Source organism: Wyeomyia smithii, chromosome 1, assembly GCF_029784165.1.
Source record: "Wyeomyia smithii strain HCP4-BCI-WySm-NY-G18 chromosome 1, ASM2978416v1, whole genome shotgun sequence".
Lineage (NCBI taxonomy): Eukaryota > Metazoa > Arthropoda > Insecta > Diptera > Culicidae > Wyeomyia > Wyeomyia smithii.
In genome coordinates, this window is record NC_073694.1 from 135,328,143 (window position 1) to 135,342,194 (window position 14,052).

Sequence of the window (14,052 nt, forward strand, 5' to 3'; positions counted from 1 at the left end):
AGGTGATTATGATGTGCTTAAGTTTGTAACATATGTTTTTTAATTGTGTGCGCCTCAGAAGGAGTTATAACTGTTTACTTTTATTACAAGGTATTGCGCATATTTACAAAAATTTTCATTCCGCTGCGGAGGTATTGTCGATTGCGGGAGAATTTATCTCGCAAGATGCATGCAAAACGCCGTAGAAGTGCGCGGGTATAACCAATCATGTTGGTGTCCATGTTGGTGTCAAATCCAATTTCCGCACTTTTTGTAGAAGATATTACTGCGATTGGACGTACCCGCGCACTTCTACAAGAATTTTTCGCGAGAAAATTTGTCGCAATCAACAATAACGCGCATAACAGAACCCCGCAAACAACACAGACAGAGTTGCCGTATTATAATTTGAAAAAGAACATTGCAAAGACTTTTGGGGTTTCTAATCGCAAGAAGATGTTTCAGCACGACACAAAGTTTAAAAATGTTTTTACGAAAAATACTTGAATATACCCACAAATCAGTTAAGCTCTGCATGAATTATGAAAAAATAAAATTAGTAATCATTGTAGTGCATTTACTTATTAGCACGGATAAATCTGTTTGGCAGCTCTGAAAACAAGTTAGTGTGTATTTTCATTTTGATGTATCCGTTGTTTATTTGTTTGATCCGAGTGAATTCGTACGTATAATTCTTTTTGAATGGAAAATATAAAAAAGTTAGTGTACCACAATAATTAGTTTTTCCTTTCTATTTATTCAGAATGGCAGAGATTCGGTATAACGTTCACAATCGACACGCATACACAAATGCGGTTTATCATTGTTTAAATGGATTCTATGTTCTGGGCTTGTCAAAAGTTCAGTTAGCTCAAATATATGGAAAAAGTCACGTTACAATTGGGAATTGGATACGACGATATGAGGAAAACGGATTCTTCACTCGAAAAGAAAGGGCTCTCGTCTATCTACGGTTTAGTGCAGTACAGAGGCGATGGATTGTCGATCTCTACAAGTGCAATCCTGTATTGATGTTAGACGAAGCAAAACAACGATTTCAAATTACATTTTCTGTCACAATAAGTACTGCTTCTATTTGTCGTATTCTGCATGCAGAAGGCTTTACATTTAAAGCATTGGAGCGTCGAGCGATTCAACTTCGTGAGAGTGATGTAGTACGGTTTGCAAATGAACTGTTTTTAATTAAGTGGAATCTTCATATGCTGTTATTCTTAGATGAAGTGTCCTGTGACAACAACGCTCAATCGTGTTCGCTTTTTCAACTGTTGCCGCTCGTTAATTTGTTCAGGACTTATACAGAGATATCCTGGACAACATTCTGTATGGATTTGGATGGGGCCAGAATCCACTGACATAGAGCAATAGTAGAATACCTCCGTTCCCTTGGAATTTATGTTGTCTTTTTACCAGCTTATGCACAATTTTTCAACCCCATTGAATTTCTTTTTGGTTAGTTAAAAAGATATTTGAAACGAACCTACATTGAACTTCACACCAAAAATCTAATGGTAGCAATCGCAGAAACTATCCAAAAATTTAAAAACTTCGACAGTACTAATGTTTTCAAAAAATGTGGATATCAGGCCGGAGGAATGTTTGATCCCAGATTGGGGTTGGCTCGAAATACGACACATTTTGGTTTTCGAGATGACTGCTAGGATGAATGGCTTATATTCATTATCATAAATAAATTATCAACTACATCATACGTAATAAATGTGTATTTATTCATGGTCAACATCAGTACAATCTGTGACTGCTTGCTAGAAATTGCGAATACTCATTATCTTCTACGGTAACTGTGTTTCTCATAGCGGTGATCACAGTAGCTTAGCTAGGGGGGTGCGGTTGGTCCGGTCCGCACCAGGCCCATTACTCAAGGGGCCCCAAAATCATGCGAACACCGAACCGGTCAACCTGCCCATCTGAACTTAACCTCATGTATTTGTGCTCGCCACTCTGCTCTCGTGATCCACACGGACAAAGTATACGTGATACGGATGTTCATTTTTACGCCGAAGTTGAATGTTTTGCGATCGCAGAAAACATTCGATGCAACGTGGAAACACGCAACGAAGGAGCGATTTTTTGCAATCCTGAAAACCAGACTTGGTAAAACACGCATCGCACTAGAAGCGGAACAAAAATCGAGCTCTTGCTTGCTAGGTATCACGCATTTGAGCTGGGTGCTTCGGTCGATGATTCGGCACGCGAAGAATGAAGAATACCACCACAGAGTGGATATCTCTTCGTTGGTGTTCTTCTAAAGTTACATAGAGCGCACGGTGTAGCCCTGAATCATTTTGCTTACTTTTTTGCTTCGTGGCATCTCCGTCTTCTTGTACTCTGCTTCTCTCTGCTATGTATATTGCACGTTACAGCTAGTGCAGAGAGTGTGCGCTGACGACGTATGCGGGTGAGTAGGTGACTATATATTTGTGTTGTTTTTGAAATGAAGTGTCATGATTTCAATTAAATGAAATTTAATGTAATTAAGCAGCAAAATAATGTTCTGTTTAATAGTTTCAAAAGAACATGCCGTGAATTTTTTTTACCTGCAACAGTTGCAATTACTCGGATTTGTTTGTTTCCTTTGAAGAAAGCATGCGTTTTGGTAAATATTTCCTATAATATGAGGTTTAAATTGCTTTATATTTTTGAGCCTTTAGCCAGGAAATACAGTGAAATATAATCAAGACACTATTTTGATACTTTCCGTCGTTCCAGGAAGCATAATCATCAATCTTTATTAAAAAACGAGTTTATATTTAAAAAAATATTACAAAATTCCTAATCAAACTTGGTAAAGTACGCACAGCATCTCAAGCAGAGCTTGATTGTAGCTCTAGCTCCATAGCCCACACGCACTCGGGCTAGGTGCTTTGATCTTTAGCTTGGTGCGCAACAAATTAAGAAAAGCATCACACAGCAAATATCTCTTCACGGATCAAAACAAAATGCAAAAGAAAAAACGCAAACGTGCCTACAGGTGACGAACACAAGATTATCGCACTGGATTCGTAGCTTTTTTAGCTCTTGCGCCGAGCTGGTGCTCGCTGCGAATGTCACATAAGACGATAATACGCTCGTGATGCTTGGTGTCTATAATTTGGCGATGTCACCGAGCGGCTCGGAGCGGTGCTTTTACCAAGTCTGGAAAACGCTGTCTATCTGTGTTGCTGTGTGGCTAACGAAAACATGAAACAGAGCGAGGGAAATAATCTGCGTTCACGCGAGACAATATGCACCCGAAAACAGTTGGCTCTAAGTTAAAGTTGATCAAGTTTCTCTAAGTTAAAGTTGATCAAGAACTATTTGAGGTCAACGATGAGTAACTTGAGATTAACAAACTATGCCATTTTATCAATCGAACGTGGAATCACTGATTCCATTGATTTTGAATCTGTAATTTCAGATTTTGCCAACCAAACGGCTCGGAAAGTGAGTATCTAAATACCTAATTATTGATTTTGCGGACAACGGAATGAATGAGTAGAAAAATCTAAGTTTTTGTTTGTCTCAAATCCTTTTATGGAAGAAAAAACTGCCCAGTCATTTTCTTTGGGGGCCCACATTTTTGTTACCGCACCAGGCCCACCAAACCATAGCTACGCCACTGGGTGATCATATCGCAGTGGTCATGTAAAAGCTACTCCATTTCTAGAATTCTTCTTCCCATGACTGCCAAGGTGCGTAAATTATTACAATCTTGTTTAAGCTGACCCACGATTCGCGTATAGGCTTTGTTTTCATTCTCTGCTACACGAAGATCAAATTTCGTCCTGAGAAGAACGGTATCCGAGTGTATTGGCACAGTTCGAAAAAGAGCAATGAGATGTTTCGGTGGCAGTTGGTTTATGAGTTCTTCACGCATTGTTGTTGGTTGGGTATTTATGTAGTTCGCCCAACAAGACCAGTTTAAATCGTCTGACGTCAAGTGATTTCCCTGTGAAACTTTAAGAGTTTCCTTTAACTTATGTAATGACACATTTGACTCAGCTCCTGCTCGATCTTTTTCAGCAGGTCGTAGCAACTGACTTTCGACAGCATGGTACTTATGCGCAGTTGACACAGAATCTGAATAGCGATAAACAACAACCGTAATGGTTTTTGATAGCCATCCCTGTAACGTATTAGATGTCACATCCGATGGGGCTATATTTCGTTTCCCTGATTTGTCCTGAAAAATTGAGGATTTATCTTTTGATTCAAACAATGGATCTTCATTATCCCAAGTGGCCTCCAAATTCGTTGAATGTTCTTTAGGATCAAAATCCTTGAAAATAACAGCCTTCGTGATAAATTGTGCACAGTATTCCCATATTCTGTTGAGCACTCCTTCAACAGAATCATCTGTAACTTTTACGGTTCCACGCTTTTCAAACGATTTCTGCCCTTTAAACTTTTTCTCCAGTATATCCGCATAAAAACTAAACAATTTCTCTTCGCTACTATTTCCTGCTGGTTCTAGATCATCCAATGAACTATATTCATCACCAGCCGTCGGTAATTTCTTTGTAGATCGCCTCTATGGATGTAAAATAAATAATAAATATTAAATCCAATTTATAAAGTTTTTAAACGTACCTCATCATCTCGGTTCGATGCAGAAATTAATGTTGGTGAATTACTTATGGTACTCTGTATGTGCATTTCTGTCTCTCCGGATGATTCAGAACAAGAATAATGGGAATCTAGAAACTCAACTTCGTATGTACCTTGTTCTTCACTCGAGATAGAATTATAATCTTCTTCCATTTCAAAATTTAAATTATTTGCTCAGTGGTGCTGTACGTTGTGTCTTTTTTAGGTTTTTTTTTTCCAAAGACGTGAACTTTCGCTGATACACTCTTCCGGTCAGCGCTGCGTACGTTGCAATTGATCGACATCCCAGCTGTATCGATACCTTCTGAAAACAGTACCGATTCCTAGATCGATTCTCAGGAACGGAAGCTTTGCTCATTTCGCAAATTCCGCATAATGAAAAGATTTCTTGCAACGCACAATATAATTATTGATGAATATGTGGTGTCGTTTATTGGTCGTGGCGGATTTCTAGCCAATAATGAAACTGAAGTGTACCCAAAAACTGAGTAATGTCGTACTCAAATTTTGAGTCATGATGACTCATTTTTAAAGACGCCTAGTGTTGCCCCATGTTAAAATTGGAGAGTGACAAACAATTATCTTTGACCAAATTTTTATCTGTCAAAAAGTGCCAAATATTTGACGCTTGATCAAAGAGTGTAATACAGGCTTACGACATACGTAACACTCAGGAAGAAATCTTCCAAAAAAGTTGGTACAAAATGAACTACTCGAAAGTACCAACCTCTGTAAAAAAACTCTGTTTGAGTAGTTTATGGAGGTTGTGTACCTGCGCAGCCCTGCATTTGTCTCGTTCCCACTCGAAAAATGCAGCATTGATTTTGTAAACAACTTTTTGACAGTTTCTTAAGGGATTTTGTTATGGGCTCGAGTAGAGCCGCGATGAAGAAAATTCATTCCGTTCATTTTCGTCGAGCAGTTCAAACTGGTGTTGGTACCGAGTGATGTGGGGCAAAGAGTACCAAAGAAATGTATGTCTAAGTATGTGGTGGTACCATTCGAGTAGTTCATTTTGTACCAACTTTTTTGGAAGATTTCTTCCTGAGTGTTACGTATGTCTTATGTATGTGATGCAGATCTTTCAGATGATATGAAAAACTGAAAAACTTCAGATGATATGAAAAACTTAACATAGCTAAACAACCCAATATTCTATAGATTTCAACTTGACCTGCAATACATTGATTCGCAGATATGTGCTGTTGTTCCATAGTTTCTGCAGATTTTGTCAGAGTCTCCTTATATTTGCGCAGACTTCTTTGAAATGTGTGCAGATTGTTGCAGACTTTTGTTTGCGCGAACTCATATTTTTCGAATAACGGATAGTTTTTTCCCGATTTCAAGCAGGTTTTTCGAGCAGTGATCATACAGTTTTCAAAACCATCTGGCATCCCTGGTAATGACAGTATTGTCAGATTGTCAAATGTCACATTCTCACGTTTCGCATTTCTTTCCTTCCGACATCTTGAACTACGTGAAACACGCGTTTTTCGAGTGTAACGATAATAATTGTGAGTATTGAAAACAATTTTCGATTGTATCAATAATTTTCCTCATAAAATAATGACTACCAGTTCTATCTGCATGGTAACAATTAAATCTCTGGTTTATCCCTTTCTAGGAAGATGAAATTGAATAGAAATGTATCCTCTTCGCGACGCAAGAGCCGCAAACGTCATTTCCAAGCACCGTCGCACATCAGAAGGAAATTGATGTCGGCTCCACTATCCAAGGAATTGAAGCAGAAATATACGGTTCGTTCGATGCCGATTCGCAAAGATGATGAAGTCCAGGTGGTGCGTGGACATTATAAGGGCAATCAGGTCGGTAAGGTGGTTCAGGTTTACCGCAAAAAATTCGTAGTCTATATCGAACGAATCCAGCGTGAGAAAGCTAATGGAACGAATGTATATGTTGGAGTGCATCCATCGAAATGTTTGATTGTTAAGCTGAAGATGGACAAAGATCGCAAAAAAATACTGGACCGTCGCGCAGCTGGACGCCGAGCTGCTTTATCCAAGGACAAGGGTAAATACACCGAAGAGTCGGCTGCAGCTTCTGCAATGGAAACAAGTTCATAGGTTAGCGCTGCAGTATCAGTTTTTGTTCAAAAGCCGATTCGTTTTCTTAAACATTGCAACTGGATATTCTTTCAATAGATGCAACATTGAAAATTGAACGGAAACAATAAAAGAGTAAGATGGAAAATTTATTCCTTTTGTGTTGGCATTGAATTAGACAATATTACAATAACTTACCGGCAAAAATTTCTGATGGATTGAGTCGCGAACAATGTTCATTAATCGTAATCGTAAACTACATACCGTAATATAGTTGTTAAGAAATTTTAACACCATTTGTTATTTAATCAGGTGAAGAAATAACATTTAGTGTCATGTTTTTGCTTTTCGAGGTTGACATATAATTTTTGATGATTTATTGAATGAATTGCAAGAACAATTTTAAATAAAATTTTCTGCTATTCCAGGCAACAAAAAATAAAGTCTATATCGTCGGTTTCGTGCAACACTGGCACAACTTTTGCATTTTTGGGTTTTTGATGGCAAACGACGCCAAATATTGTTCAGTTTCTACCCACGCAATCCCGTTTAAAAATTCTCAAAAAATCCAGAGTTATGAGTAGAAGTGCCTTTGCAGCACAAAACGAAATTTCTCCATAAAGTTGGTAAAAATAAGATTTTAACTTGTACAACGTGTTCATAATATGTGCATAGTAGACCTAAAAGTGTTAGATAAGGATTGGAAATTTTAAACTTTAAAGTTTTCGTGAAATTTGAAAATCAAATTTCCGACGTAAATTTTCAAACGCGTTTTTCTCAAAACTATGATTTTTGAGTTGTGCCAGTGTTGACGAAACCGACGATATGACGTTTCGCATCGTGACAACAAAAAATACCTTCTATCAGAATATGAAAGACATGATTAGATACTTTCATATCTCGAGCTTCGGTCGATTATGAAGTTATAGTTTTAACAAGAACTTGCCTGAAGAATGATATTCTCGATTCAGAATTATCTGATAGTTATATTCTTCTCCGTAGTGGTCGTAAATTTGTTATAAGTCAGTATTATTGGTGTTTTACGAAGTTAATCATATCTAATATTTTATTGTCTAAAATATCTTATAACCTACAGGCACAATTTTTACCCTCGTTGCCGATTACGAGTTTAAACTAAATCTAAAACTAAAACTAGCATGGTTGTTTTTAATTAGTTGTTCAATATATTTTGAAATGGGCAAACTGATGCTTCTCAAGTAGCCATAAATCAGTATCATGTATGTCATGTTCTGCTGAGCCAATAGCACGAAAGCTATATACCTAGATCCCTGAAGGTATCCAAAAGTAGGGATCTGGGACTACAGAAAATCAAATTTGTTGCACATATAGAACTCTACAACACGCGCTAACCGAGAGGCTAATTATTTTTCTGCGGAGGGTTTAAATAAGATATCTTCTATATTCCACAACCGGTACTTGACTTTCTGTTTTACCCTTTCTTTGCAATGGTTACTCTAGAGCACCACAGGTTTGGATGCAAAAAGTCTTTCGAAATATTTACAAATGCTAACCGGTAGTGATCCTGAAACAATTTCAGGGCGCCTAACATAGTTTTCCAGAAAGGTATTTTGTTATAATTTATTAAAATTGTTATAATTTATTAAAATTCATCTGACAGAGCGTGTGTCTTAATGAAAAACTTAATACTAGAACAATGTCAATAAATAATCACAAAAAGGTTACCTAACGCGAATTCTATTTTTAAAAGCTGTACCAGTTATATTAAAATCGAACGCATCTGCTACTGTGTTAAAGCTGGCCGACATGAAGCGTATTGGGTCAAATTGACCATATTGTGCGTTGCGTTGAGGCAGGTTCAACAGGGATCTTGGTCTGAGAGATTGAGAGGCAGATTTGAGGGATTGCGCCAAGGGAGGAATCTTAGCGCATATCGTACAAATTTACGTTGCACGGATTCAATTCTGGCAATCCTGGAGTTGTGGAATGGACACCATACAACGGAGCAGAATTCTAAGATAGACCGCACTAGAGAGAAATACAGCGATCTGAGACGAAGCGGATCACAGAACTCGTTGGCTATTTTAAACATGAATCCGAGTTGTCGATTAGCTTTAGCGATGATCTCGTTGTAGTGCAGTTTGAAAGATAGCGCAGTATCCAAAATAACTCCTAGGTCTCGAATTTGTGTCACTCTAGATAGAATTAGACCCGACATAGTACAATCAAATAAGATTGGCTTCCTTGTCCGATAGAAGACGATGACACTACATTTCTGAACGCTTCCAGAAAGAAAGTTTCTAGAACACCATACGCTGAAAATATCCACCAGTTGCTGAAGCTCAACGTAGTCCGCATAATTTCTCCCGACTTTAAAGAGTTTAACGTCATCGGCGTACAATTTACGGCAACCTTCCGGAAGTAACAAAGAAATATCATTGATGAATATCATGAAGAGTTGCGGTCCTAGGTTGCTACCTTGCGGGACTCCAGAGACATTCGTGAACTGCGCAGAAAACTCGCTTCCTATCTTCACACAGAGTGTCCGATTCATCAAGTAGGAACCAAGCCATTGCACGAGAGCAGATGAAACTCCAAGTTTTTCAAGTTTAGCTAAAAGTATCCTGTGGTCTACTCGATCGAACGCCGCTTTCAGATCGGTGAGCACCGTTACTCGTGTTTCGCAAGGAAGTCGAAGAGAATTCGGCTAAATTAGTCATTATCGAACGTTTCGGGTAAAAACCATGTTGATCCGTCGTGATGTAATGTTTGCAGCGAATAGGGCGTCGTTTACAACTATTTACAATTTGTGATGCCTCTGTAGTTTTTCACCTCACGTTTATCGCCTTTCTTATGCACGGGAAACATAATGGCGGATTTCCAACTGGAGGGAAACACGCGTCGTCGAAGAGATAAATTGAACAGTAGGCATAGCAGATGAATAAAGACAGAGACACATCGTTTCAGAACGCATGACGTATTTCCATCAGGGCCAACAGCGATGGATGATTCCAGTTTATCCATGGCAGCAGCAACGTGACGACTTGTTATTTGAAGCGGATTGAAATCAATAACATCTATAGAAGGTCACTTAAAGCAGTATCAACCTGAGCATCGGAAGCAGTATGCTCATGAAAATTGTGCTGAAGCCCGTGGTAGCTAGAGTACATTTTTCAAGCAATGTGCCGCCGTGACAATCACCAAGAAACATATCTACTGCTAAACCATCTTTACGCTTAGAATTCACGAACGACCAAAATAATCGTGGATTCCGTCTGAGGTTACCCTGCATCCTGGAGGTGTACCGTTTGTAGAGGAAGCGGTTATATTTCCTGTATAACTTACTGATTTCGTTGAATCGATGCTTCGAAAATGGACAACGCGCTTTACAATAATGTCGCAACGCCGTGCCCGTGGAACGCTGTTTCTTGAGATGCCGAAACGAGGATTAGACCAAGCGGGTTTTCTTACAGGTCTTCACGGAGGAACAATAATTCTAGAGAATATCTCCTATAATATCCTTGAAGTACCTATATGCGATAATCAGATTCACCTATAAATTGGAACTCACAAGCAAAAAAACACATTAGAGCAAGATCGCGCCAAATGACCTATGGTCGAATATCGACCATTTTTTGAATGAAACTTTGCACACGTATTTGGCTTAGAAAACTGAGCATTTTTCACAGATTGAGAGATTTTTTACACCCATGAGTTATATTATAAAAGGGCGTATGCCTTTTGGTATAGGTTTTATTCGAAGCATTGTAGCTTAGAAACCGTTGGTTGTATAGAAAAACTGTCTGAGAATGAGTTGTAGGGAATTAAAAATGCATCATAAAAATATATACACTGTACAAAAAAAAATTATGACAAAAAAAATTAAAAATAAACATTAAATTTCAATTTTAAAAAGAGTTGAATTTTTTTTTTAATTTTTTTTAATAAACTTGACGTTATTACGCAACTTTTTAAACAAAAGTCCAGGCTGGAGAAATGAAAAATATTTTTTTTTCTGGTAGAATAATTTTTTTATAAAAACAAAATTCAAACATTTTTCAAAATATTTATTACAAAATTCAAACATTTTTCAAAATATTTATATTCTGAAGATTTTAAAAGATGTAGAGAGCTATTTTGAAATAAAAAGCTCTTGGTAGTTAACATTCTAAAGGCATCAGTTTTCGAGTTATTTCTAATTTAAGCTCGAAAAATTATAATTATTTAGGAAAATACACGTTTTTCTTAGTTTGTCCGTGGTTCTCCAGCAAAAACCATACGTTCATTGGAATGCTTGATCAAAAATATACAATTCATTCTTTGACAACAAAACGATTGGATAAATAACTCAAGCGCTGTACCTTAGCCTACGTTCCCCCTTGCCGAATGTTTAATAAAAAAATATGTTTGTCGTGCAACACTACCTACTTGTTTACTAATAATAACTGTTTGTAAAGTACGCAACCAATAACTACTGGGTTACCTATAATATCTGTTTTCGTATTTAAATACGATTGCACTTCTCCAGAAGTGTTAGTAACAGTTTGCATTTTGTGAAGATGAATAAAGTGAAAATGGAATACACCAAGCCCAAATGCTGTAAACCCTTTCCTGATCATCGGTGCTCATCAAGCTTACGAAAATTAAACGAAAACGTTATTGTAAAGTCAAAAATATTGAACAGTCAAGCTCATTTTAATACGTCTTTATCAATTTGTGATTCGTGTAGTTATTGGAATAATAGTCAAGCCACCATTCATCCCTTCGTTGTTTACCATCATGGGCGTAGCCAGAATTTCAGAAAGGGGGGGGGGGCAAGCTCTTCAAAATTTTAGAAAAACCACTAAGGTTCACTAAGGTCGCTTTTTACGAGGCTTTTTTTACGTGGATTCCGGAATTTACGCGGTTTTTTACGCGGATTTCGAATTCACGCGTTTTTTAACGCGGATTCCGGAATTTACGCGGCACGTATCCTCCGCGTAGAAAGGGACTTTAGTGTGTTTTGAAAAATAGAAAAAAAACACTAATCTTTAGTGATTGTCAAGGCAACCAGTGAAAAGTTGTCCTTGACATCAGAGTGGAAAATTTGATAATTCTTTGTCCAACCTCGAATATAAATAGATGTTCTTTACTAAAAACTCTTAAGTTCATTTAAACCTTTGGACATATTATTTTGGCGACGAGGATTTCAAGAATCCACGAACATGGCAAAAGATAGAGTTGATCAGCAGCCGCAACCGGGAATTCAAGATATGATTCACAAGATGGCCCAAATTTTACAGCGGATAGCGGTCCAGCAGCGTCAGTATCAAACCCCGGAGCAGATTTTGGAGTCCCTCTTTTTGAACATCATCGAGTTTGTCTTCGACGAAGAAAACGGAGTTACGTTCGGACGTTGTTGTTTAACCGCTACCAGGACCTCTTTGAGAACGATGCAGGCCAGCTGAATGATGCGGCGACGGTGCGTTTACTTCTCCGAAAACTGGACACCCATTTGCACAGCCGCTATCTCAACTACATTCTGTCAAAGCTTCCCAAGGACGTGAAGATTTAAGACACAGTCAAGATTCTCAATAAAGTCTTCGGGTATCAAACGTCAAACGTTCCGGAAGCGGTTCATGTATCTGGTTGCCTTTCACGATTGTTGTTGACCATCTGACGATTAACACTCAGCAAGCAGCGAGCACTCAACCGCTGTTCAAATATTGTTGACCTCAGCCAGGTTTTCACCCGACGTAATGCGCTGAACGAGCGTTAAATCGTGCATGTTTCCATGGTAGAGCAAGTGCAATTTTTACTGCTTCCTCAGTTGCAGGAAAGAAAGAACGGGCTTTAGCTAGCAGGTCTATAAGATCCAACTCTTCCAAGTTCTTACGGTCTGCTCTCATACTGCTGCAATGTTTATACAAAACTTCCACTTTAAAACAAAATTGTCAACTTCATAAAAAATTACGAAATTTTCGGTTTTGAGCTTGAACTCTTCCAACGATATGCGTATTACGTTAGCGGGATGTAGCAAGGACAAGGCGTAGGCATCTTCATCGAACCGTGTTTCCAGTGAGGTTACAAGAGAATCAAGGTAAGGAATTGTCACAGCTCGGTTCCAATACTCCAAGCTAGTTGATGCAGGTGGATTTGCCCTGTACTTTTGCCGCTGCAATATTCTTGGTGGATCAACTGAAAAACCTGTGCAATTCCACGCAACATAGCGCAAGCATTTCAATCAATTATTTTTGATCTGACTGATACTTTACACAGATGATTCTATGGGCTAAAGATGTCGTTTTGTGCTATTAGAGTTATTGAAAACGAAATTCTGCACCAATGTCAACATTTAGGGGGGGGGGGGCAACGCTCCCCCCCTGCCCCCCTCTGGCTACGCCTATGTTTACCATTCAGAATCTGGAACACTTAGGAATATCAGTTTCATCATAATATCGGAAGTACTCCATCATGATACTGTTGCGGTTCAGGTTTTCATTGCCAAATTAATGAGTTTTTTGAAAACAACAATACAGTCGAAAAAAGCGATATTTATGTCTGATGGAGCTGCCTTACAATGAAAAAATAGAAAAAACTTTGCATGTATTTGCAAGTTCAAAACAAAATATAACGTCGATGCAGAGTGGCATTTTTTTGCGACTTCTCATGTTAAAGGCCCAGCCGATGCAATTGGTGGCATATTAAAACGAATGGCAGGAAATGCAAGTTTAGCTAAAGAACATGAACATCCCATTACAAGCGCAAAAGAATTGTATGATTGGTCTAATCAGAAAAGTAATAAAAATTCATCAAAAATGTTATTTAGTTGGGTGTCATATGAAGAATATGAACAATAAGTAACAGAATGGAGCAATATTTTCAAAAAACTTAAATAATAAAAAAGTATTACTCTTTTGTTCCGATTTCAGAAAATAAGATACAAACGAAGCTGTTTTCAAAAGATGACAAATCATTTACTTATGATGTACATAAAATATACGGTGAAACTAGTTCTGTAAAGTATCTATGTCATAAAAAAATATGTTCCTAAGATAATAAAACTCGAAAATAAATATTTGATTCTTATATATATATATATATATATATATATATATATATATATATATATATATATATATATATATATATATATATATATATATATATATATATATATATATATATATATATATATATATATATATATATATATATATATATATATATATATCACTTGAAACATTTAAACTCTTCTTGAGAACCGTTCGCCCAATAGTCTTGTTGTCAAAAAATAAATTGTATATTTTTGATCAAGCATTCCAATGAACGTATGGTTTTTGCTGGAGAACCACGGACAAATTAAGAAAAACGTGTATTTTCCAAAATATCATTTTTTCGAGCTTAAATTCAAAACAACTCGAAA

General features: G+C 37.5%; 1 protein-coding gene across 1 annotated transcript; it reads left to right on the top strand.

Annotated features, from left to right (window-relative positions):
• The first annotated feature begins 5,995 nt into the window (after positions 1-5,995).
• Positions 5,996-6,820, top strand: LOC129717727 (60S ribosomal protein L26). The gene is made up of 2 exons (XM_055667835.1): positions 5,996-6,119; positions 6,230-6,820. The coding sequence occupies exon 2, from the start codon at positions 6,234-6,236 to the stop codon at positions 6,687-6,689; it is 456 nt and encodes a 151-aa protein (XP_055523810.1). The 5' UTR covers positions 5,996-6,119; positions 6,230-6,233; the 3' UTR covers positions 6,690-6,820.
• The last annotated feature ends 7,232 nt before the right edge of the window (positions 6,821-14,052 follow it).